A 26805-nucleotide genomic window follows, 5' to 3' on the forward strand; every position below is an offset into this window, starting at 1 on the left:
CCACCAACCTGTCAAACATGGCCCATTAGGGGTGGGGGAGACAAGAATCCAGCCCATCAGTCAGATCCAGTTCTCCACCTCAACACAACTTTTTATTTTATTTTATTTTTCATCTTTTTGAAACAAAGAGGAAACAAGTACAGTGGTACCTCGGGTTACAAACAGCTCAGGTTACAAACACTTCGGGTTACCGACTCCTAACCCGGAAGTAGTACCTCGGGTTAAGAACTTTACCTCAGGATGAAAACAGAAATCATGCGGCAGCAGTGGGGCGGTGGTGGGAGGCCCCATTAGCTAAAGTGGTACCTTAGGTTAAGAACAGTTTCAGGTTAAGAATGGACCTCCGGAACGAATTAAGTTTGTAACCAGAGGTACCAATGTATATATTCCATTGTCATTGTGCTGGCATCCATCTTCCTTGGAAGAAAATGGAGGAGTGCGCCTTTGTGGGTGAAGTCAAGCTGTTGGGAGGTCGCAGAGCCTGCTGTGGCTGTAGAGACCAATGTGGGAGAGACATGTTTTGTTGCAGCTGGGGCAGATGAAGATGTCCAGTTGTGCTGCTGCAGATGCACCATGTAGTTTCTTCTCTCTGCGTTCCTCCCAGCAGATATTTCATTATCATTGCAAATTAGACAATATACCGTAGGTATACTTATACTTTATACTTAACAATGCTCTGTGGCTGGTTGTTTCAAATAAGAGTGTAAAATCCAGCTTCCTACTATTCCTGTGTCATTGGATTTCCTGTTCAACAGGGTCCATGACCTCCCCCCCCCCCCAAGCACAATTTCCTTTCCTTTTCATCACATTAAATAATATATTCTTCCTCCTCGGTGCAAGGCTTTCCCTCTCCCCCCACTTTTCCTTGTACTCATAACTTCCTGTTCTCTCAAACCATCCTTTATCTAGCTTGATTACTCTTTTACCCATCCTATCTTTCATTTTTCCTTTTCTGACCCTTCTGTCTGCTCTTGAATTCTTCTTTCCACTCAGCCCCCATATTTCAGCTCTGCCTCCCTGGGCTCCTGTCTCTCCCGCCCAACAAAGCATACAGTTACAGTGTGAAGTTTATCTTCTGCAAAACATTAATCTTATGCTTTTTTCTCAGAAACTGTACTGTTGATAAACATTCTGATAGTGAATTTCCCTGGCATCCTAAAAGCTCAGCTAAAGACCTGGGTGAGTGGTGGCTTGAAGACTAAAATATTCATTTGTCTATTTAAAAACATGTTTATAAACTTTTTTATTTTAGGTCCACATTTTTTTGTAGCAAATCTTCTTGGAGTGAGAGAATCTATTTGTGGCATTTCCAAAAATTAATGTTCTTTTGTCCCTAATTCTACATTCACACAGGCAGCTTCTTTAATGGAATGGAAAGGAAAATCCTTACTCCATCAATCTCTGTACTTGGCTTGTGACTGTCTGTGCTAGTTTGCAGAGTGGTAAATCCCACTGTGATTACCAGAAGTGTGTGTTTGCATTAGATAAACTACGAAATATATGGCATTCGTCCAAAGTCATGTGCGTATGATAGAGAAGCTGTGTACTGCAACATTCCATCTAAATTAATTGCAAATTGATCTTGCGTAGAAGGGGATGTCTGTCCTCTTAAAACAATGATATTAATACTTTGATTTTGCAAATTATAAACATCACCAGGCATGCTTCTGCAATTAAACATCTGTCAGCATTTCAGTGGTAAACCCACATTTCCCCATGACAGCAAAACCTGACTTTCACAAAGTGCTGTAGTCCAAATACCTCCGCTTATAATTTTACCTTGGAGATTGTGTTTTGAATTTGTCACTTTGCCCCAGATAAATTACACTTGAAGAAACACTATGTGGGATTCTTAAACCACACAACCAACCAATTACTCCTCAAATAGAATTCTTTTACTGTGCCTGAAGATCTAGGCTACCACCATACAGTTAGGAAGCAACTTATTTCCCCAGGAGTCACTATTCCTGTTTGTGGGGAAACATGATTTAGCTTATAGATAATGTCACTGTAAGTAGATTTTCAGTTTTAAAATGCCCACCCCATATCAGCCAAATATAATATTTCATTGCCAGGTATTATTATTATTTATTCCTTGTGAACAGGGGTAATGCAACTTATTATCACATATGAAGAGTCAAATGACATCAACAAGTTCATAGGTGATGGTAATCATATGAGGGCTCAAGGCAGCAGACTGTTCTATCCATCCTAGGGGCAGCCAATATGATGCACTGTAGATGTTGCTGTGCTACAGCCCCCATAAACATTGACCTCTGGCCATCTTGCCTGGATGGAAGTTTGGAGACCCAACAACATCTGAAGGGCTCTACATTGATTACCCCGATTCAGCCCATCTCCTGGTCAGATTAGCTGGTGACTCCCAAAGCAAACCACCAGGTGTTCATCTGGCTTTAACTTCTGAACAACCATTGCATTTGTATTGCCATCATTTGCCACTTTTAAGTACTGTTTGCTGGAAAGGCAAGATACAAATTTAACAAACAAATACAAAATAAACATATTGGCTTGGATCCTAAAGAAAAGTTAACTTGAGGAAGTTTACAGAAGAAAAGTTCTGTATCCCATCCCTGGCCTACAACCCCACCCCACCCCATGCCCCATTATTCAGGAGAGGCCCCAGACCCTATAGAGAAGCTGGCAGGGGTGTTGCAGGAGAGAAGGAATGTGAAACTTTCTTATCTTAGGAGTCAATCTATATTCTCTAGCGCTCTCTGTCTGTCTGTCTGTCTGTCTGTCTGTCTCTCTCTCTCTCTCTCACTCACTGTGTAGGAGAAGGAACTCCTGCATGAACCAGCTTGCCCAGTCACTTTAATAGAAAAAGAAAATCCATACTTGCACCCTCCCTTTTCATGAATTGATTTTTCCTCCATCAAAATGAAAAGTAAATCCCTTTTGGTCATGGCCTTGACCATGACTTTAAGATACCAACTACAGTAAGCCTGCAAGACAAAGTTCTCCACTTCTCATTTATTTAATTCCATCCACCCAGCAGGTTTTCCTTGCTTACCAGGCTTTGGGAAGGAGGTGTGAGGGCTCTGGAAGTGTCCCAGAGGCTGGTAACGAAGGCACCTCCTCACTTACAGGGGTCTGGGGAGGTCGAGGGAGGGCTCTGGGAAGCTCTCAGGGGCCTCCCGTGACCTTCTCAGATCACAGTAAGCAGCAGTCCACTTTGTGGAGGCAGTTCCAGGGGTTCCTGACTTTGTGCAATTTGGCCTTTGTGCGTGGACCCCTGGAAGCAAACTCTTACAGTACTTGTATGTGGTGGGCCCATGGTATAGCTATTCATTCAAAACTTCTCCTTCAGTGTTAAATTCAGCTCAATACAGATTCAGGTTTCATATTGCTGGAGAATACTGCTACTCACTTCCATAGTGTCCTTTGAAAGGTAAACCACCCAGTATACCAGGTTGAATCCTGCAAATGCCACTGGAAAGAGGATCCTGGAGTACTGATCTATTTTACTCGTGCCTCCAATTAGGGGTGGTGGCGGTGGTGGCGGTGGCGTAGTAACAGATGTCTGTTGACTTTGAGATGCACTATTGGACAACATGCTTGTTTCGAGGGATTGATCTGTTTGAGACGTCATAGAGTTGACTCGCTTCTTCAAGTTGCAGTTGGAGTCGGAGTGCTACAAGGAGAAATATAGTTACGACACAGTTTACAAGAAACTCGGCTCTGTGGTTTTATTCACCATACTTAATATTTAAGAATATTAAATTCTTGTTTTCCCCTCTTCCATTTTTTAATCATTCCCCCACCCCCTAGCTGCCACTGCCTGCTCTAAAATCAACCTGAAACAAACAAGCACAGAAACACTGGAAGTCATTGTTGTCACCCTTGAAATCTATGTATCTGCATCTTATCCCTCTGATCTCCATTCTTTGTTGGCAGGTTATATTTGGTGGAATGCTCTGACATGAAATGAGAAAACATCCTTATAGAAGAATCCAGAGATGACATATTTTGTTGTGTGTATGTTTTAAAAAAGGAAGATTGGAAGAAAGCCAACAACTGTTTTATTTCTGTAGTGAACTGCCCTTTTCTCTAATTGTAATTTTCCAAGGACAAATTCAAACATCAAATATTGCATTCACTTAAAAACTGAACCGAAATGGTCTCCATATGCTGCCCCCCTCTCCTATAATTTCCTAGCAACCTCTCCTTTCTGGACTTGAAGAATACTTTGCTCTCTCAATTTCCACCTCTACCAAACGCAAATTATTATATGGCTTTGTTTTCCACATCTCGCTATGGCCTGCAGCATTTACAACAGCAGTTTGGGGCTAATATATTTAAGAGTCATTTCATGTTGTGTGTCACCCAGCAAGGATACATAATTGTGCGTGAGTGTCTGCAAGGGAGGCTTGAGGACAAACACATTTAAGAGTGGAAGAAACCAAATGGAGCCTCAATGCTCACTACTGAGGGGATACAGACATGGATGCAAGCAGGAGAGTGAAGCTTTCGGTTCAAAGCAATGGGAGCCCCAACACTGGTTCTGGGCTAAGTGCTTTCACCTGGTTTTGCTCTGCATTGCCAAGTGTTCTTCATAAACTAGAAATGTTTTGGAAATTTTGCCAGTCTAAATTTCTCTCAATATTCTGGATTATATGATCTTATTTCTGACGTGAAGCCAATGCAGTCCAGGTTCTCCTTTGTCCCACTGTTGCCTTTTCAAAATTTGCAAACTGCACAGTTTGCCACAGATTTCAGTTCCTTTGGTCCTCTCTTGGGACATCCCCGTCTCCCTTTCTCTGTATTGATGATGTGCACATGGGCTTTACAAAACACTATTAAAAAACAGCTGTCAGCAGTTTAAGGATTACATCAAGATTTGCTTTGTTCTATGTTTTACTGATGTAGAAAGGATAGTTGTATGCTTCAATGGTCAACACAATCTGGATATGAGTGTATAGTTATTTCCATTAATATATTATCATAATCATCATCATTATCATCATTTCTATACTGCTTTATATTTTTTTAAAAAAAGTTCAAAGGGGTTTACAAACTACATTAAAACATGAAATAAAACAATCCAGAATAAAACATTACTGGAGAAAGTCAAATATAAAGTTAATATTCCAATATTCCAAGCAATATAATTAACAAGAAACAAAAATATTATCTTACCAATTTAAAAATAAAGAATTACAAAGGAAATCAACTACAGAATGCACACTTAATGCAGCAAGGTTAACAAAATATATATATATTGAACTTTTCATAAGAAAAGCCCTCTCCCACCATGCAGCAATCAGCACTGTGTAAAGTGGGAACAGTGGAGGAGACAGGCTGAGGGTGGAATTGAGGCACATAGGCTTTTCCTCTGCAAAACCTCCCACTTCACTAACAAACATATCTCAGAACCAGAATAATCTTCCTAGGTCTGAGTGGTGCAGACTCATGGTGGCAAACTCATTACCAAACAGAGATGCAAACTTTCCCACAGGGAAAAAGAATTAACGTAACATGTTAATTGCATTAAATGTAAGCACACTTTTCAATTATTTAAATGTATGCAGATTTTTAAATTGAGACTGAAAAAGGAAAACAAAAGACCTAATGCAGCTGTCTCAGTAGCAAAAAAAAAATGGGTCTGTTCGTAGACAGGTCTCTTGCTTTCCTTAGTAACGGCCCACTAAGGGAAGACCTCTTTGTCATACGCAGGCCATGGTCATTGATAGAGAAAGCTGGCACATGATGGGATTATTACCAAGTGATCTGTTTACCTGAATTGGCCCTGGGAGAATATTGCAAAGCTTATGAAGCTCATCTCCACTGTGGTTCCCTGCCAGTGATCTGATAGTGTGATACAGTGATAGCACCAAGCGTTTCCATTGCAAAAGCAAACGATTCATTCCGTGCTACACAGCAAATGCCACTGACAACTTAAGATGGTGTCCCTTTACCTAGTCCACTCCAACTCCATTCATCCCTGCCTGTGGAACATACTAGCAGGGGCTGATAGCACACCAAAGCACTTGCCAGGTTAGAGAAGGCCGGCTTAAGTGCTGTGCTTAAGCACTGGCTCCACAGTTACAAATTAGCCACCCAGGAGGCAACCCTGTTCTAAAATATCCAATATGTATTATTGCATCTTTGGTTAGAATATTCAGATAAACAGGTACAGTGGTACCTCAGGTTAAGAACTTAATTCGTTCTGGAGGTCCGTTCTTAACCTGAAACTGTTCTTAACCTGAGGTACCACTTTAGCTAATGGGGCCTCCCGCTGCCGCCGCGCGATTTCTGTTCTCATCCTGAGGCAAAGTTCTTAACCCGAGGTACTATTTCTGGGTTAGCAGAGTCTGTAACCTGAAGCATCTGTAACCTGAAGCGTCTGTAACCCAAGGTACCACTGTATATAGAACATGAGAGTCTGTCTCTCCCTCTCTATCCATCCATGAAGCCTTCACACTTTTGAAAGTAGAGATGGAGCTTCTGCTACAATCCTCTTTCTCACTGCACATATATTCACTCATGCGCTACAGACTGCCATAATAAAAGGAGGTACAGAGAACACAAGGATATCTTCATATCCCAGCAATTCTGAGACAAACTCCCAAAAAGCTAAGCTAAGGGAAGGGGATTGGAGAGAGTTCCCATTTCAATAGCAACTGGCAGCACCTCCTAATAGAGGCCTCTTTCAGAAATGGAATGGAAATACAACATTTGGATATATGCACAGGATCCCCAGTGATGGGGATAATTGGGTGTTCTCCCATCGTATTTGATTTTCAGAAAGAGCAGATCTTCTAGTGACCTACTTTTCTGTAGACCAAACAAACTCAGTCACTCCTGCTCCCCCCCCACCTCCCCATTCTAAAATGTCCATTTCTTGAATCGTCATTCCTTCGCCACTCACATTAACCCAAATAACTGGCAGGGAAAATGCTTTGCAGAAGGTTCTAAAGTCTACATGTACATATATACGATGGGGCTCTGCCTATCAGGAACACAGATGTCTGATTTTCTATTTTCCCTCCTACACAGCAAGCCGAAGACAGATTTAAAGGGGAGATCATCCACAGATGTGTCACAGAAGCAGAAAGAGGGTTATCCATGTCCACTTGCACTAATCATCATAATAATCCTGCTCTATAAATGGAGTCTTTGAGCCACTGCTTTCAGTCACAGTCACTTTCAGATTTGGCTTGAGGTGCCTTTGCTTTACAAAAGGAATGAAAGCGCTGCCGCCTGCCTTATTAGAATCCTTGTCCCTTCTGGACAGAGTTACACCGCATGCTAATCGCAGCACATGTCACACACAGGTAGGCCCAGAATTCTGGGGCCTTCTTCCAGTTCTGTTTATGATGGAGGGGGGAAGGGAGGAGGGTCAACAATGTCAGGATAAGCAGGAAAGCTTTGGACCAAACCCAGTCTTTCACGTTCCAACAAAAATTCAGAATGGATATCCACTTCTATTGCAAAGACTGCCCGTGCCATAACAGCAACTACAGATGGTTTCTTAGTGGGAATTATTTCTAATGGATGAAAGGAAATCTCATGGACACTGGGTCAATTCATATATTATATAAATAGTGACCCTTACTTTCATCCATGGCAGTTAAGCTGGGGTGTTAGTGTTGGTTTTAGCTGTTAAGTGTTCTCAACTTGAATTTCTATGAGATTTTATATTTCTTCTTAGTATGCTAATACTTTCTCCAAGAGGGCAATAAATTTGAGCACATTTCTTAGATAGTGAAGATGGGGGCTTGAGGTCTTAAAATGCAGCTACTATACTTTATTGCATTGCATTCTGCTAACACTTGTACTAACTTATTTTGAGGGTATTATTTATTCACCCTGTACTTTAAAGAGGCAATTTATACCTACCATTCTATATTTCTGTGGAATACTTTCAAGGGGTATTCATATTAAAATATCACCAAATTGTGTCCGCTTTGTGCTATGGATATTTGATTCCTGCTATCAGTGCAACTTGTAGTCAGGCAGTCACATAAAATGAATACTTCTCTATGTTCCTAGATGCCATAAAAAGTTTACACCAAGACATCGATATAGTTATTATTTCTACTTTCCATATATCTGCAAATTATGTACCTTAGTGGCATCTCCAGTAAAGTTAAAAGAAATCAATTACAATAACATCAAATTGGCAGTCAGGAAATGGACTTCTCTTATTTCCTCTGTAATGTATTAGATTCAGGATATAGGTGTTTGATGTTGTAATGCTATTGTGGGAAAAAATCAGATTATTACCTTTGCTCAATATGCATGCTTCACATTTAACAAGCAGATATATCACTAGAAGAGCCTTTTGGCATAATTGCCATAGATTGCCAATAGAGTTCCCATTCTTGCAGTTCTTCTTAAAAGAATAATGTACAAAAAATACAATTCCCACCTCCTAATCCATTTAACTAGCTTACGGCAAGAACAGCTTCCTGTTCCAATTGCGATGCCAGACCTCAGTTTGGGATCAAAATATATCTGCAATTTATCTCCAGTGTCTACAGGCTACCGGTTCACACTCAGCTACTCCTACTGTCCAAGATAACTCAGTCAGTAGAGCATGAGACTCTTAATCTTAGGGTTGTGGGTTCAAGCCCCGTTGGGTAAAAGATTCCTGCATTGCAGGGGGTTGGACTAGATGACCCTCATTGTCCCTTCCAATTCTATGATACTAAGAAGCTTCCTAAAGGTACCCCTGCCCGTACGGGCCAGTCGTGTCCGACTCTAGGGTTGTGCGCCCATCTCACTTAAGAGGCCGGGGGCCAGCGCTGTCCGAAGACACTTCCGGGTCACCTGGCCAGCGTGACAAGCTGCATCTGGCGAGCCAGCGCAGCACACAGAACGCCGTTTACCTTCCCGCTAGTAAGCGGTCCCTATTTATCTACTTGCACCCAGGGGTGCTTTCGAACTGCTAGGTTGGCAGGCGCTGGGACTGAGCAACGGGAGCGCACCCCGCCGCGGGGATTCGAACTGCCGATCTAATGATCGGCAAGTCCTAGGCGCTGAGGTTTTACCCACAGTGGCACCCGTGTCCCAAGAAGCTTCCTAAATTCACTAAATCTCTCTTCGTAACAGCAAATCCTCTCCTTTGGTTCATGTGACTGATCAGATCAGCTTCACAGTTTTAAAAATGGAATTCCTAGTATGATGGCATAATATGAAATGGAGCTTCCAGCTCTCAGGCCTTGAAGTCTATCTCCATTCTCCCACCTTTGGTGGTTGGTTGGGAGGGCAGTGAGTTGTTTTCTGGCCTTTTTAGTGTTCATCTTTTAGTCAGGTGAATAGGATTTGTTCTTTTAAAATCATTTAGGTATTGTGTTTTACTCCTGTTTTATGCTGTAAGTTGCTTTGGAGCAGTCCTGTTTGTGAAAAGTGACAAACAAATTTAATAAATAGAAACAGAAAATAAGTGACTGGCTAGCCTGGGTTACTATGCATTTTGGCCGATTTGGAGGCTGCCATTTGCTGCACCGCCTCAGGCAGTATAATGTCACAAGATGGCACTGACATTGGACAGTGCATGATGATAGCCCTGGGGTTTCCAGGGCGATAGGACCACTGGTCTTTTTGCTTCAGCAATTGTTACAACTGCAAGTACATGGATAGCTAAAGCTGATATTACCCATATTCAGTTAAATGAAAATTGCTGCAAGTGACAAATATTACCATTAAACAGCATGAGTTCTGTGAAATTGATATCATTACAAGAACACAATCTAATCAAGCAGTCTGGAAGTTCACAAACAATGGATGGTGGGTAATATCCTTCTTGGTCTCCAGTATTTAGTAATCAGAGGTATACAGGAATCTTATTTTTAAGGTGGTGTAGCTAATAATCATTGATAGATTATTCCTCCACAATGGTCTCAGGTCTCATACTATTAGTGGCAATCACAGTATCTTAGAAGAACTGAGTTTATATCTTGATTTATGTTGAAGATATAATTTAATTGTGTGTTGCGTGAAAAAGTGTGGCCTCCTTGTGTGCACTCAGTCTGTTGGCAAACAGGTGCATTGAATGCCCTGAGCACCAGCTCTTAGAGAGGGTTAAAAGGATCTCCCTTTACCAAATATCTGAGCAGCACTTCCCACATTGTGACAGCCACACTTGGAGATTACAACTGGTAAAAGAGAAAGCCTCTCAATAGGTGGGTCCTATCACATGGAAAGTCTCTCCATCAAGAGTCATCCCAACAATAAACCATGCCGGCAATAAAAGACTGACTAATATGAGAGACAATCACTTAAATGATATTATTGTTATTATTGCAACATTAATATCCCACAGCACTGCTAATTTATAAAACACGCGTTGATCTTCTTCTTCTTTTATCCAGGCCTGTTCCAGAATTCTATTCAAATCTCCAGTCTAAATTAATTAAAGGACAGCCTACATTCATTTTTCTCTCTCCCTCTTACCCATTATCTGCTTCTATATTTGGGAAAGAAACTTCTGCAATTTGGTCTCTTGATGCTATTAATGTCAGTAGCACTAGCAGCAGGAGATATATACAATCCTGGCAGGTAAAAAGCTTTTCCATGCGCCATTTAAAGATGCATTATCTCCCGATGTCACTGCAGTCTCATGGAAGCAACAGATCAAGATTTGCACAGACACTAGTCAACCTGATGCATCACTTGCTGGGTTTGGGTTCCTTGTTTTAGTTGTTTTTAATGAGTTGTTATGTGTATATATACAGAGAATGTGAATACAGAATGTAAATATAGGACAAATCCAGCAATTTAAATGTAGTATATTGTCTGCTACCAGTATTACTGTGAACTGTGTGCTGCAATTCTAAGAGGAACTGAGATATTCCTTCAACGTTCTTTACCTTCACAGTTGCTCTATTTTAATATAGTCTCCTACAACTATAACACATAGCTCAGATCGAAATCAGATTGTAAGCAGAAATATCTATTGTGCAAGAATGAAATAGAAAACATTTGTTTATTTGTTTTTGTTTTTTAAAAATCCCCGCAAACAGGGATATATATATATATATATATATATATATATATATCCACCTCTCCTTTTGTAATTCACTGTTCTTGATGCCAAAACATTTAGTCCATAGAAAGTGAATATATTCTGAATTCCCAAACGTTCTCTTGTTGGGGTTGTGACAGTGGTGCTTCTGGAAAATGGGAGAGCCACCATGAAAGCTACCCGAGCTTCAAAAGTGGGATACAAAATTAAAATAACCCCCATAAATAGACCTTGCTGTACTTGACTTACAACATTATGCATCAAAGGAGTTGATATTACTTGATACCCTTTTAGAAGATTTGGTTGGGGGCCCAAGCAAATATTTTGCCAATCACCACCATCACACATGGAGACTCCAATACCCTTCTGCATGCATGTTGGTCATTGTTTTTCTACATAAAACTACATAATACCACATAAAAATGTTCCAATTTGAAATGTTCCTGCTTATGTGTTCTAGCCAGCCAGCCATCCCCTTATCCAGGATACTCCATTCAACTCTCCATTTCATGGAGAGCTTCGGTTCTGAAAAGTGGCACTCAAATAATGCTAGTACTGTTAAGTTGCACTCCATTTGTGTGCCTACAAATTCAGAAACAGAGTCCAGCACATCTCACTCCCAGATAAATGTGCACAGGATCCAGCCCTAGTCATTAAAAGGGACATCCACTCCTGTTGTCTGGCATTGGTTCATGTTGCTTTTGTAAACCTTATTTTGCTCTTACGCTGTGTACCTAATAGGCAATGTGATACCGACAAATCAAATGATATTTCAGTCATTTCTACTGAGCCCTTCTCAAATGTCATGACATTTTTTAAAAGCTATATAGCATTTCCTGAGCGTTGGCAAGCCTATTATGTGCGCTTATTCTTACAAGTGTCTATAAGGCATTGCAATGAAAAATGCAAACATTAAGGTGCTGCCTTAGGCGTACAGGCCCTGTCAACTACAGGCACTGCCAGCTATCGTCAGCTGGCAACAGAGCTGGAACCAGCTTCAGCAGGATGGCAGGCAGGCTTTATCCCTGCTTCTCGATCTTGAACTTGGGGAGAGGGGTTATGTTGTCACCAAAAGGCAATCTTTCCAACCACACTACTTTAAAGTGTGTGTGTGTGTGTTTAAAATACATAGGCATATTTATAAGCAAAATGCCAGCTCTCCCTTTTGTTTGAGCCCTCCTAATGGCAATAATGAAGGGACGTGGGTGGCGCTGTGGGTTAAACCACAGGGCCTAGGACTTGCTGATAAGAAGGTCGGCGGTTCGAATCCCCACGATGGGGTGAGCTTCTGTTGCTCAGTCCCTGCTCCTGCCAACCTAGCAGTTCGAAAGCACATCAAAGTGCAAGTAGATAAATAGGTACCGCTCCGGCGGGAAGGTAAACGGCATTTCCGTGCACTGCTCTGGTTTGCCAGAAGCAGCTTAGTCATGCTGGCCACATGACCCGGAAGCTGTACACCGGCTCCCTCAGCCAATAAAGCGAGATGAGCGCCGCAACCCCAGAGTCGTTCGCAACTGGACCTAATGGTCAGGGGTGCCTTTACCATTACCTTTAATGGCAATAATAGCCCTTCAAGAAACTATGGCATCCTGCTTTCTCCCTATCCTCTCCAGTCAGTTGTTACTACAATGGTACCTAGGAAGTTGAACGGAATCCGTTCTGGAAATCCATTCGACTTCCAAGACGTTCGGAAACCAAGGCCCAGCTTCTGATTGGCTGCAGGAAGCTCCTGCATCCAATTGGAAGCTGTGGAAGTTGCATTGGATGTTCTGGTTCCACAGGACATTCACAGACTGGAACATTCACTTCTGGGTTTGCGGCGTTCGGGAGCCAAAGCGTTCGACTCGCAAGGCATTCAGAATCCAAGGTACGACTGTATATGCAATGTTGATCGCACAGAGGAAGAACAGGGATGAGCACTCATGCCCTGTCCTCTTTGGCACATTCCCAGCCATTCACAGTAGGAGGGTGGCCATCAGCACTGTGTATTAGGGAGTCTGCAGGAGTTGAGCAAGCTCCCTGCTATGGACCATCACCCTCCAACTCATGAAGGGTGAACAGAAATGCAATGGAACAGGTGGAGTAAAGGTGCTCATCTCCACTTCCATATCTATATGAAGAGGAAAAAATGCCTGAGTAGGGTTTCTGTCCCTCTTGATCCCATCCTAAATCCAGCATTGTTATATCACACATAGGGATGGGGAAAAGATTTGATTCAGTTTGCATTTAAAGGAGACTCTAGAAAGTTCACAAACCAAAACACAGCCATCTTTCAAAATCTGCACTTTAGCAATGCAGTTCTTCAGACAAGTAATATGTACAAAAAAGCACATGCTAAGGTCCATAACAGTGAAAAAAACATACAAGCATGCGTTATATTCCCCACCTTGCAACCAACTCCAAAACACGTGCATAGGAAAACAGCATGCCAGGGAGCAATGTTTAGCCTAACTTTTGTACTAACATGCTTTTTTTCCAAATGCAGGTGAGGGAGATTTTGGTGGGGAAGCATTCAAACATGCAGGAAAGTCACAGTCCAGGGAAAATCCTTATCACTGTAATGTGCTGATTGCAGAAATCAGTGAAAAAACCTGGCCCCTGAGTGTGGTGCACTGACCAGAGTTCGGCTTCCTTTGCTTTTTGTGTGATGCAGTGTGGTGGAGGAAATGTTCCCTGCTTCTGGTTTTCTGCATCCATAAAGACACAGAATGTTTTGTCCATAAAAGAGATGAACACAATCTATACCCACCTCCCTTCTCCACCGCAAGCAGATATGACTAAACAATAATATCAGCGTTAGTAAAACCTACACAGCTTGATCATCAAACACATGGCTGACCTCCTACACTTCAGCAGCCTATACGGTGAATAACTGGCATGCAGGACTACCAGCAGGAGTAGAAATGAAGAGGGAAAGCAACTGGGGTAGGGAGTAGGATATATACCCTCAGCACTATCCTATTCCAAGTATAATGACTCCTCTTGGACGGAATTCATTTCTGTAGTCACGCTCCAACCCACTAGCAGTAGCTCTTAAAACACCCAAGCCTGTGTTATCCAAAGAGCAGCACCTTATTTTTGGGCGTTCTAATATCTGAAGGAGTGGAGGCTTTCCCCCTTCCTTCACTTAATCTGTCTGTATGCATCTGGCTATTATCAATTCAATATAATTGAATTATGCTGTCAACTCCATAATGTGGTCAAAGCATTGAAGACTTTTTTTTCTTTCAGGGTTCCTGTACTTTGAACAGCTGCACAACTAGTAAATGTTCAACAACAGAACCTTCAATGACAGGGAAAACTTCAGCTCCTCAGTTGCTTGCCTGTCATGCAGGCCTTAATGGAAGAGGAGGTACAAGTTTATTAAAGAGCATTTCTCCCTTTCCTGGTAGAGCTCCTGCACCTTAGGCACCTGCATAAAATTCAACAGATGTTTTTCAGGGCATGGAACAGTAGCGGTGTGGAAAAGTGTATCCATTAAGCATCTGCCCATCCAACATAAAATTGTTTAAAGGTCCGGAAATGCTTCCAGGAAAAATATACCAATCATAGCATAGAATAGTATCATAAACCGATATGGTGTTCAGTATGTGGTAAAACAGCCCTTATGTTTACTTTACCACAGCAACCCACTTTAAAGGAAGTTACCCAAGGAAATAAATAAGGGGGAAACCCGTAACAGGTTATGTATGCCATCTTCCAGCTTCCTGGGGCCTGATCTAGTATGAACACAGAAAGCAGCCATCCTAAGCCAGGCCACTGAAACAAGTGACAACTGAAGCCACAATCAACTGGAGGTGCTGCAGTAAGGCATGGAAATGTGCCGTGACACAGAAAGCACTTGCATCAGCAGGAATGATTGACAGGCAGTGGCGTAGCAAGGTCAGGTGGTACCAGGTGCGGAAAATTTCTTGTCACCCCACACCCCACATTGAAATCTAGTTGAACTCGCAAGAGACTGCAATCTACTCACAGTATAAAAAGACTAGCTGTGATCTACCCATTGTCATTGCCAGGAGTTGTTCAGCTTTTTTTAGGGGAGGGTTGGCCAAAGTTGTTGAGCTTTTTTGGGGGGGGGGGTTACAGGGTTTAGGTCCTGAGTTGAGGGAGCTTCTGCTTCTCTCCTTCCCTCCATCCACCACTTGTTTGCCCACCTGCCTCCTGCATGCTTCCTCTGATGACACCCGGGGCGATCCGCCCTCGCCACCCCCACCTTGCTCCACCCCTGTTTAGAAGGTAACGTCAGATGGTGTCACCTCAGTGACAGGTGGGTTTGGCTTGCAAGAAATGACCTCATGGGCCATTTGGAAGGACTACCTGCACTCAGTGTTGTGAAGAGTGGTAAACAAATGGAATAAATAAGGAATGAATGAATGAATGAGCTGTTCCCATATCCCTGATCTAGCTCATTGTTGTCTGTAGGACTTTCCCAGCCCTATTGGAAGATGCCAAAGATTAAACAAAGGACTTTCTGCATAGCTAGCATATATTTTACCATTGCGCTATTGTCCTTTCCATCTGTGTGGCAAGAATTTCTCAGGCCACCACTGTAGGGCTGAGAACCCGTGGCCCTCCAGGTATTTTTCAACTTAGGGTCCCATCAGTTCTAAGCTAAGTTCACCATCCCTACACTGCAGGCTCCCTGTTCAGTGAAGTTGACTGCAGCCTTCCTCACTCTTCTCCCTGTACCAGATCCATGTGGAGGAAACAGGGCAAAGGAGATGGCTCTGTCCCTGTGACTCTGCATAGAGGTTCAGGAGCTAAATTTTCCTTGACACAGAAAGAAGTGATGGGAAAAGCTTCACCTGCTTAATTTCTCTCTGCTGGGCTGCTGATGCAGATGAGCAGGGCTGGCAAAAAAAAAAAAGGTAGGAATCCCAGTGAGGAGACAGGGAAGGAAGTTAAGAAGTATCTTGGGGCCATCTAGGGAATCTCTGAACCACGAGGGCATTGAGGAATCAAAGAGGGGAGTGGGACTTTGCCCAGAAGGGTCTCTCTCACTGCTGCATCTGCCAAGCAGTTTTTAAATTGCATTTCTATCATGATGGAAACACAAGATGTTTGAAATTACAAGCACAGCAGCTTTTCCTTCTATGAAGTAAAGCCCTTTAATATCTCATGTGAGTTGGGCACTGCGAGATTCCAGCCATTCCATAACTTTTGCTGGGCTGCATCCAAGACTTCCAAGCGTATGGGAAGATGCCAAGTTTCTGTAAAGTCTAATCCCCCCCTTTCTCTCTCCCCCCCCCCCCCGCAATGACCCACTTAAAGAATGCCAGTTACAAACTGGTCCAAGAATATATGGCGTGTGCACATCCCCTTGAAGGGTATACTGCGTTGCTTTCCATGCCAGTGACACAGAAAGGCTGGAGAAATTTGCCTGGCAATATTTCCTGCTGTGCAAACTGGATAGGCTGAAAATTAATATTCTGATAAAATGGATATGGAATACAGTCATATATATAAATACACACAATAATCCCTGCGCTTTCACTTTTAAAAGTTTGGGGAAACAACTTACTCAGCTCCTGCATTGATGATGCGATTTGATTATGCAACCTCTCCCAGACTAAGATCACTTTAATATTGTTCAATTGTTTGGCATTCACTACTTTGGCTGTCTCTTCCTATACGATGCTTATTATCAGAAATGTGAGCAATTACCGAGACTATCTCGTCCTCCGCCGGTACGGTAGCTGCTGAGAGCGCGGCTGCTAGTGCGGCTGCCCTGGCTGCCTTCTTCATTGCTCTCTGAGTCTGAAGATTGGTAAAGTAGTTGACAGCTGCAAACTCGATAAGTGCAGAGAAGACAAAGGCAAAGCACACAGCAATGAACCAATCCATGGCAGTAGCATAAGACACCTTGGGCAAAGAGTGGCGGGCGCTGATGCTCAACGTAGTCATTGTGAGGACAGTGGTGATCCCTGCAAAATAAGGGTGACAAGGAAGCTGTTAGGCCTCTGTATGTATCCTTTTTCAGGCTTCCAAGCTCTGCACACACCAACTTCTCTTTGTGTAACTGCCATGTACCCAATAAACAGATTTACAGCCTGAGCTAGAAGCCACAGCAAGTACTATTCATTTCCACTGGCAGGAGCAGAGAAGCGTTCAGTGACACTCAATTCCTACAGCTGCAGAGCTACAGGCTTGCAATGAGATGCTATGGAAGTTCATTAGAAACCATCTCCCCAGCAAGAGTTCAGTTAGATCCATGACTACACAGAAGATTCAGTGGCACTTACCCCCAGGTAAATCCTCAACACATAGTTTTCCTCTGTCACATTCTTTAATTAAAAACAATGCTAATCTCTATCGCAGTACAATACCCTGAACGAACGAAGCAATGAGGAAATGAAGGTCATGAGAAGAAAGCATGAATACCAGCCACAGTTCTTGCTGGGACAGCTTCTTTGTTGATCCAAAACACAACTTGGGACAGGATTACAGTCATAATGCAGGGGATGTATGTCTGAATGAGATAGTAGCCTATTTTCCTTTGCAGATGGAAATAGAGTACCTGAAGTGAATACTCGCCTATGAGAAACACACAAAGCAATGAAAAATGGTGGATAAATGGAATGATGCAGAGTGGTTTCGGGCAGAGATGATAATACCAGCATACCAAAAACTGTCCTAGCTGGAACAGACTCCTTATTAATCCAGAAAGACACCTGAGAGAGGATGACTGTCATGATGCAGGGAGTATATATCTGAATCATGAAGTAGCCCATCTTCCTTTGTAAGTGGAAATAAACAGTCATTATTACGTATTCACCTGTTAGGAAACAAGTATATCAGCATTATCTTTGTCCTTGTATTAGAGAATCTTGGAAAGTCTTAAATAAACACATAGGGAGGAGGGCTGTGTGTACTCATCATTAAAAAATAACAATTCTGTTATCAGGAAAATCTGCATTTGCAACATATTCTACCCTTTTGCATTTCCCCCATATTTTTCAATGAATTCTGGTTTTACTTTATATTAGGGAGGTCTTGTCCACGTCCCTTTGAAATGCTAGGCTTCTCAGATTTCAACAGACATTGTCCACAAACTTCCAGGCATAACTTCACAACCATATGGACTAAACAATTTTTTTTGGGGGGGGGGGTAATGAAAGAGAGCACAGGAAGCTGAATTTTACACCCAAGACAACATCTTGTATTTCCCAAGTGTTCCTGCTGTATATAAACCTTGTGAATAAAATGGTATTTTAGCTAGTTTTGCCTAGGAAGCTTTGAGCAAAGTGTGGATTCAGAGTCCCATAACACACCCGCTTCCTTGCCTTTGCACCTCAGCCTATAACTGCCTTCTGCATGGCAGCAAAGAGAGCTGGCCTGGAACTGGGAGGAGCCATCAGAACTCCCAGCAATAGATTCATTATCATTTATTCTCCAAAGGACTAGCATTTGGAGCAAGCGTGCCATTGGACACATAGACAAGTCACATTGTGAGCGTGTAAAAAGTACCATGCTGAAAATCTCAGTGGTCATTTTCTAATGTTGGCACTCTGCATGCAGATGTGATCTTACCTGTATTGGATTTTATCGTTTCACTAGAGACTGTTTGCCCTATAAGATCATACTGGAGAAGACTGGAAGATTCTTGTGGAATTTCCACCGAATACAATGGTCCTTTTTTCCAGGTGTAAATAATCTCACTTTTAGGATAGGCATCTGAGTCAGGCAGGGAGAGAGAAAGAGAGAGAGGAGGGGGGTTGTCATGTGCTAATTATACTTAACTCCTAGTGCCAAAATAAGCAGCAAATCTCTTCTTTGGTAGATGCTGCTGCTGAAGCACACAGTGTGGTGTGATCTATGTTCTATGCACTGTTCCTGTTGCTGTTATTGAACCATCACATTGCTCTAGTTCAGAATGGCCAGGGAATACTGTACTTTGGCTTCTGCAGACTCCCTGTTGGGCTAGAGGGTCTGAGTATTGAAAATGCAAGGAGAAGTATTTCAAACTCTCCTGGTTAAAGAGACTCAGGGATTTGCTCCAGGCTTATCTCGCAGTCTAGATGTATGGGGGAAATGGACACCCCCCTATTTCATTTGCTGAAGGAAAAGCCAACGAGGCAAACGTTTTCTGCTTCTCCAGCATGACTCTTTACTTTCCATGCAACTTTCACACTTGTGGACAGGAGGTCCTAATAGCTGTGAAACGCAAGGGGTACAATGCAGGCCCTGGCACAATGCAGCCACTGGCAGAGGAAGAGTGCGGGGGGAGTGCACCGCCCCCGGCAGCACAATCCCCAGGGTGCCATCACGGCTGCTCCCCCCCCCTGCGCTGGGCGTCCCACCCCCACAGGCGGCGCATCACACCCCTGGGACGTGCGCCAGCCCCGCCCCCGCCTGCTCTCCGCTCCCGGTGCCAGAGCATGAAGCTTCGCCACCGAATGCAGTTCTCCAAGCCTCTCTGCCTGGCTCCTGGAACTCTGCCCAGGCCACACCCCTCACTGACCCTGTTTTGCACCCCGAGTGTTTTTGCCAGGCTGAAATCTGCCCATGAACTCAGTTACTGCCTCTTGTTTGCCTGGATGGGGGATGCACGAGGGTCTGTGAGTGGGTGTAGAAACTTGCCTATTCTACAAAGGTAAAATTTACATTAATTGTTCTGCCCACTTCTGCCGTTGGCAGCTTGCCCAGAATGCAGTACGCAGTCCTCAGGCTGAAAAAGGTTCCCCTTCCTGGCACAGCATAAAATTTAAACGCACACCAGATTAGCACAGCAGCCAGTCACAACAGCATTATTATTCCCCCATCACGGTTTTATTTATTTATAATATTTCTCTTACCCGCTCTTCATTACCAGAGCAATCCCATTACCATCACATTGACATAAAAATCACGTACACGTTTAAACAACAACAGGCAGGAAAATATCCAAATTAGCACGCAACCAGCAATGTAAAATAGCAACGCAAAAAAGGCATTCAGCTGATGCCAAAAACTCAGCAGAATCAGCACCAACCACTTATGGGAAGGGAGGGAAGTCTAGAAATGGTTTGGTGAGTTTCCTCCATAGATCTTAATTCATAGGCAGGTCTATAGAATGAAGACTCTCTGTCTTCAGTCAGTGCAAGCAGCTTGAACTTTGCTCAGTAGCATGCGGAAAACATCCATGGAGCTTTTTCAAGACTGGTGCAATATGTTCATGGTGGCAATCCTAGCCATGGCTGTTCCGAAGTAACTTCAAAGGCAGCCTGACATATTACATTAATCCAGTCTTGAGGTTACTAGCACATGGATCATTCTGGCCAAACTATCCAGGAAAAGCCTTACCAGCCAATGCCAGCAAAATGTATTTCTCTCCATAGAGACCACTTGTGCCTCCAATGACAGTGATGGATCTCAGAGCATCCCCCGGAATATGTGTCTGTTCCTTCAGAGGAAGTGCAGCTCTGTGCAAAACAGGTAATGTGCCCAGTTTCTGGGCCTGTGAACCAGCCACCAGCCAAGTCTCCATTTTATTGGGAACCTGTCTCAATGTTGGTGTCCATTTCAGCCTATGGGCAATCAATTCTATTCTCAAGGTACCTCAGAAACTTGTCAGAGCAGTTTTCTAAGGGTTCTAAAATCATATTAACAAGAATCAATCTTTTACAATTCCCCTATGGTGGAGTATTTTAATTTCAATGTCAGCTGGCAGGGCTTTTTGTTTATTATTAATAATAATAATAATAATAATAATAATACTTTTGTTACAACTGCTAACATTATTGAAAGAAAGAAAAATTCCCGTACCACTCAGAACAACTCTGCCACATGGCTATCTGAGGATGCAACAGAGATCCTTCTTTGCCACCTTCACCACCATGTGGTAGGAGCAATCGTGTGCTCTAGCAAATGTTGTGTCATCTTCTTGCTGAGATTTGCTCTACTTGCATTCTAGCCATTGTCCAAATTGCTTCCTTTTCCTAAGCCGCCTTGAAAATAAGGGAGAAGACGGGGCTCTGTGCCACTAGAGAGGGCGCATAGGAGCGAACATGTTGATTACCTGCTTCACCACACCGTTCCACAGCAACAATAGGGCTCAATAAGATCACCACCTCTGTCACAAAATCCCTCGGAGTATTCAGGAATCCATCAGATTCCATTAGTCTCTGGGAGTGGACCATCTTCATGTGTCCCCAATCCCTGCAGGAGGAACTGATGCCATCAGACCAAACCTCACCAAGAAATGGTCTGACCATGACAGTGGATTAACTTTCCTGTACACCATTTAGACATGACTGTTGTTAAGTGGAAAACAGATACAGTGGAACCTTGGTTCTCGAACAGTTCCGGCAGTCCATTCAACTCCTGAAACTGTTCGAAAACCAAGGTGCGGCTTCTGATTGGCTGAAGGAGCTTATTGCACTCAAGCAGAAGCCATGTCAGATGTTCAGGTTCTGAAAAGCATTTGAAAACACTTACTTCCAGATTTTCAGCATTCGGGAACTAAAATGTATGAGTACCAAGGCGTTCGACAACCAAAGTAAGACTGTAAAGAAAAAGAAACTACAAGCCCCCTGCTCCAGACTATCCGCTTTAAGTTCTGGCACAAATACCAAATCAACGGCATGCACTGCAGCATGCTCCATGGCTGTTGTGGTAGCTGTGAAGTCCTGAGTTGGGGTGGGTGAGGCAGCAGCAGCACCTCTATTTTGCCTCCTGGGCCCACACTAGATGCAATCCCTTGAATTCTACGCAGGAGTGGAATGGTCTGGTGAGTGAGACAGAATCCTTATGGACCACAGTGACACCCTTCTTGCCCTGCTGTTTACCAAAGTACTCAGGTAGATAAAACTGCACCAGGCCAATTCCACCCAGCTAGTCCACTCAGGTCTTGGTAATACACACCAACTTAGCTCCCTCATCTATGACCAAATTGTGAGTGACAGATATTTTATTAAAGACCAACTTGGAGTTAAGTAACCATACCAGAGTGGCTGAAATGACAACCTAGGTCTTGGTGGATGGAGAAAAGACTCAAAAAGGGCACAGCTATCAACCATCTCACTCCCCATGCTCCTCACTTTTGTTGTATATGGTCACTGTGCTGACCATAATTTTATTCTTTACACAGAACTGTCGCCATTTGTACCGCTTGCATTTCATGGCCATCTGGCCCCAGTGGGTTAGTTCCGAATGAAATTGGTTGACCAGAGATCCCACTGAAATCAATCCAACAAGTTAGTCATGACTTAAGTCCCATTAATTTCAATGGGATCAACTTAGCAACTAACTAAGCACTGATCCAAGCCTATGTTTTATACATTTTTTTCTATACGGTGGGCGGTGGATGAATGGACAGCTATCTGCCAATTGAGATCAACATTTTATGCATTTGATAAGATGAGTTCTAGTCCACAATAACTTACTCCACAATAAATCTATTAGTCTATAAGGTGCCAAAAGACACTGTCGTTTTTGTTGCAGAAGGCTAATGCCATCCCTGTGTTCTAATTTTCAAAGTAGATGAAACTTCAGGAGGTATTATACTGCAATTCCAACAAGACACATCCACCTCCCTCAGTAAATCATTAATTGTAACTATTCCTATCATGCATGATAACTAAGCAATAGTGATGATATCCAGGTTTATGCAGAAACCACTGAAGTTTCTCTCCAACCCAAAAATGTTGCCCATACTTTTTAACCTGTGGCTGAAAGAAAGGAAGCCATGGTACCCTTCACAGAGCATCATTCATCATGTCTTTAGGTACTCTCCCTCCTTCCACACCAGCAGGTAAGAACTTCCATATTCCTACTAGACTAGGCAGCAAATATCACTTCCCTTGCCAAAGAACTGGATAGGGAGATGTGAAACTAAGAATTAAATTCAGGAAAGAGCCTTTATTTTCCCATCAACTTGGGCAAAGCACCCTGAAGCGAGACTCAAGGCAAACTTGTTTTCACATCCTAAATCAAATTCCATGAGACAGCTTTTTTAAACTTGAGATCTGAAACATGGCATCTTTCATCCCCAGCTTCCAATTACAAGGCTTTACACAAGCTTTGATAGGTAGGTTCAGTGCACAATGGTTAAGTTTCTCTCCCACTGTTAACTCGTCCTTGTGCAGCAGACTCCTAGGCAAATAGATTCGCTGGGAAAGAATAAAGGGTTGAGTGTGTGCCCATTTTCTCCCTTGGCACCGATTTAGCACAGGGTGCGAAATCTTTGACTCCCCAGATGCTGCTGGACTACAACTCCATTTTCCCTTACCATTGGCCATGCTGGCTGGGGCTGATGAGAGTTGAACAACAACATAGGTTCCCGGCCTATGAGTCCTTATCTTAAAGCCTACTGACCCAAGCAGGTATCATTCTTGAGGATAGCCAAGTTTTACCAAGTGATTTTCTCTAAAAGGTTTACAGCAATGACTAAAATTGTACTCCTGGTTGTAACTTAAGATTGGAATAAGCATTTCATTCTCCTCTGCCCCTTAAATATAAAATGCTTCTTAAAGGAATAAATAAGGAAAGTGGCTGTGGGACTCAGTGTCAGTTCTGATGGACCCCAGACTTACAACCACAGACACTGAAAACTTATGACTATTACCTATTATTATTATTATTATTACTTCACCAATCATTACAAGTTACTACCAAGGCCATGTTCAGCTGAGGTAGCAAAGCACAATGGAAAGCACAGTCCAGGAACTCTGTAAGAAAGCATTGCTTTGAGCAGCCGACCTAGTTGCCTAGCCTAGAAGATCCTACTGCAGCAAATTATTTCATTAAGGGCCCATTTTTAAGAAACATACTAGCATTATAAGTGATTGTGCTAAAGACCCTATTTCAAGAAACAGTATATCAAGAGGCAGTATATTATGTTGCCTAAGACTTTGCTTCACTGAAAGGTAGGAACTATTTGCAGACTTACAGCTCCCAAACTTCAGGGGACAAGCATGTCCATCCATAGGGAAGTTCACCAGACGCATAGGACAGTCAGCATTAATGGTAAGCCTACAAAGGAGAGCAAAATTGAGCTGAGTTAAATCACCAGCAGATGGGGAGGGGAAATACATGCCAGAACAAAAGTACATACCATTAGAGTGCCTTCTTACCTCATGGTGTAGAGGATGGTGCCATTCTGCATTATCCTGAAAAGTTTGTTTGGAGTTGTCATATTATGAGCAATTGACTTCTTCCCGTTTCTAAAAAAGGTGTCCGGTGTCCATATTTTACTGACCATTAAATTGTTCAATCTCAGAATTTCAGTGGGCCCACCAAATTTCAACCTCTCATCAATCCACATTTGCCGAAAGAAAACATCCATGGTGTATTCCTATTGAGAAAACAAGTGAGCTGAAGATCAGGACCCAGCCTCTCGAGTAACAATATATGGTTACTTAGTGGGAAGGCTTACATGCACATGTTAACCACACTCCATTCACTACTTAATCACTTTAATCCTATTATCCTTAAGTAATTCCTTAAAAAGGAGCCAGCCTATGAAAGGAAAACATATCCTATTTCATGATAAATTGCCCCAAATTAATCAGTGAATAATGGATAATTTGCTATCACAAAAACAGATATCTTGATATGTATTCATAAAACAGAATGTAATTCCTGAAACTAATGCCTTATAACAGATATGTGGTATTGATTTAGGGTGACATTTCTTTTTATTTTTTAGCAGAGGTTTGGATTTAACTGGGTTGTGGTTGGGTAAAAGCTTTCCTGGAGTGAGAGCCAAAGGAGTGGGTGGGAAGAGATTTAGTGCATTTTTATAGATTTGTTTTTGAACTAATGTATAAGAAAGAGGAAGAGATTCAGGAGGCTTGAAGTATAAGCAAGACAGTCAACACTGTCTGGCCTAAGGCATTTGCTGCAAATGGTGCCCCTCTGCTTGCTGTGCTATTCAAACATCAGTTCCTGCCTTCTTCTATCCCCTCTCTTCACACTGATAGTACTTCCTGAACCAGGTCCCTTCCACCTGCAGGCAGTTGTAGGATCAAGAGGGCCATGTTCACTGTAGATGAGTAGTGGGAAATCTCTAGCAAGGGGGTCTAACCCAGCCCACCAAGCTTCCCCATCCAACCCCCAACCCAAACACGCCAGACACCTATAGAAATCCAATATGATGAAGAACTTGGAAGGGAGATTGGAGCCTTCAGGACAGAACACTGTGTTTTATTATTCTGGTAACGGTGCAACTTATAACCTAACTTTTGTCTTCTTGGAAACACCAGGGCTGTTGCATCATAAAGATTTTGCCTTCAAAACCCCAGTTCACATAAATAAGAATCCTAGTTTTTGTCTGCTTCTCATTCAATTTCAGTAACGCTTACACAGAACAAGTTCCCAGCAGGCACTGACGTACTCACTAGCTGATTTCAGACACAACACTCAAGTATGATTTAACCTAATGTCAACAAGCCTTGGGCTTATCAACTCCATTCTCCTCTGGTACAGCCACAGTTTAGTCTTACGTCCAAACCTGGGCAAACTGTGTTTGGTCTTAACTATGGTTTACCGAAAGCCAACTTTAAACCATGGTTTCTGATCCTGGTTTATTTCTTTAAACTATAATTAACAGTAACCACAGTTTGAAGTTTGGAAATTATGCTAAATTGCCATTAACTGGAAGCAAAAGTGATAGCTTCAGATAGCCTCTTCAAAGCCACACCAGAAGAGGTGAGAGGAGCAGCCAAGCCCAAAGGTTGCTTGCATGAACCAAAGTTTAGCATTAGGTCTGAATACACCACTCCATGTTCCCTGTGAAGATCAGACTGCACTTCTAAGTAAATAAACTGGTTATGGAAAGCTTCACTTCTGTGGTTCCCCTATAACTTATATCCCTGCTCATCAAAAGCCTCACCAACTTTTATGGCATTATATATTGCTTTTATTTTTTAACAATCATTTATGCCACTCATATTTGTGAGATTGTACCTCGTATTTCACTTCTCTTCTCAGCGCATTGCGATGCATTCTAGATGCATACACCCTACTGAGTTTGTAGCACAAAAATGTACCCCCCCCCCCCAATTTAGAATAGTTCTTGCTTGTCTTGAACATGCTGCTTTCAATTTAGATTGCCAGGAACCACCTATATCTGTTTTCAAATGGATACACTGTTGGTAATGCAGAATCACTCTGCAACAAGCTTCCATTTTTGGAACAAATAATGCTTCTCAGGGGGGAAAAAAAAATGCAACAGATCTAGACTGTGTGTGGACTACAGTGGTATCTCGGTTTACGAACTTAATCTGTTCCGGAAGTTCATTTTTAAACCGACACCATTCTTAAACCAAGGTGCACTTTCCCTAATGAGGCCTCCTGCCGCCGGTGCCCTTCCACCATTCAGATTCCGTTCTTAGACCGAGGTAAAGTTCACAAACGGGGACACTACTTCTGGTTTTGTGGAGTTCGTAATCCGAATCGTTCGTAAACAGGGCTGTTCTTAAACTGAGGTATCACTGTACATGCAAAAAGCAAGCACCAGGTCTCCATTGATTCTAGAATAAAATGTCATGTGTGCATAGCCGGACTCCAGAATGTAAGGGATCCTAATAACACTAGGAAGGAAGTTTACAGTGTCTATCAAGGGCAAACACACAACATACTGATGAGCCCACCCCAGGTTCCATAGCTGAGTGCCTGTTGCCATCTGCTCTTTTCACTGAGCAAAAGGAGCACTCCCTGCCTGACGTGCATTTGGCGAAGTTTACTTCCCCTGCTCCGAGCTCTGCTGTGTATAATTCTCCGCACTGTGGTGCAAGCGGCCGCAATCTTCTTATAGCTCTGATGCCCTCTTAACCAACAAACCCTGCTTTCCACCCAGGAAGGCCAGAGAGCAGTGGGGGAAGTGAACCTAGACA

General features: G+C 42.8%; 1 protein-coding gene across 1 annotated transcript in view; it reads right to left on the minus strand.

Moving 5' to 3' along the window:
* Window positions 1–26805, minus strand: part of GABRA6 (gamma-aminobutyric acid type A receptor subunit alpha6) — a 28809-nt gene that overhangs the window by 473 nt on the left and 1531 nt on the right. Inside the window, exons 4-9 of the mRNA XM_083427129.1 lie at window positions 24043–24263; window positions 23859–23941; window positions 18521–18664; window positions 17613–17765; window positions 16655–16914; window positions 3389–3652 (exon numbers count right to left, since the gene is read on the minus strand). Coding sequence (XP_083283255.1) covers window positions 3389–3652; window positions 16655–16914; window positions 17613–17765; window positions 18521–18664; window positions 23859–23941; window positions 24043–24263 — 1125 coding nt within the window. The remainder of the gene's footprint in view (window positions 1–3388; window positions 3653–16654; window positions 16915–17612; window positions 17766–18520; window positions 18665–23858; window positions 23942–24042; window positions 24264–26805) is intronic.

Source organism: Podarcis tiliguerta, assembly GCF_965153285.1.
Source record: "Podarcis tiliguerta genome assembly, chromosome: 2".
Classification (NCBI taxonomy): Eukaryota; Metazoa; Chordata; class Lepidosauria; order Squamata; family Lacertidae; genus Podarcis; species Podarcis tiliguerta.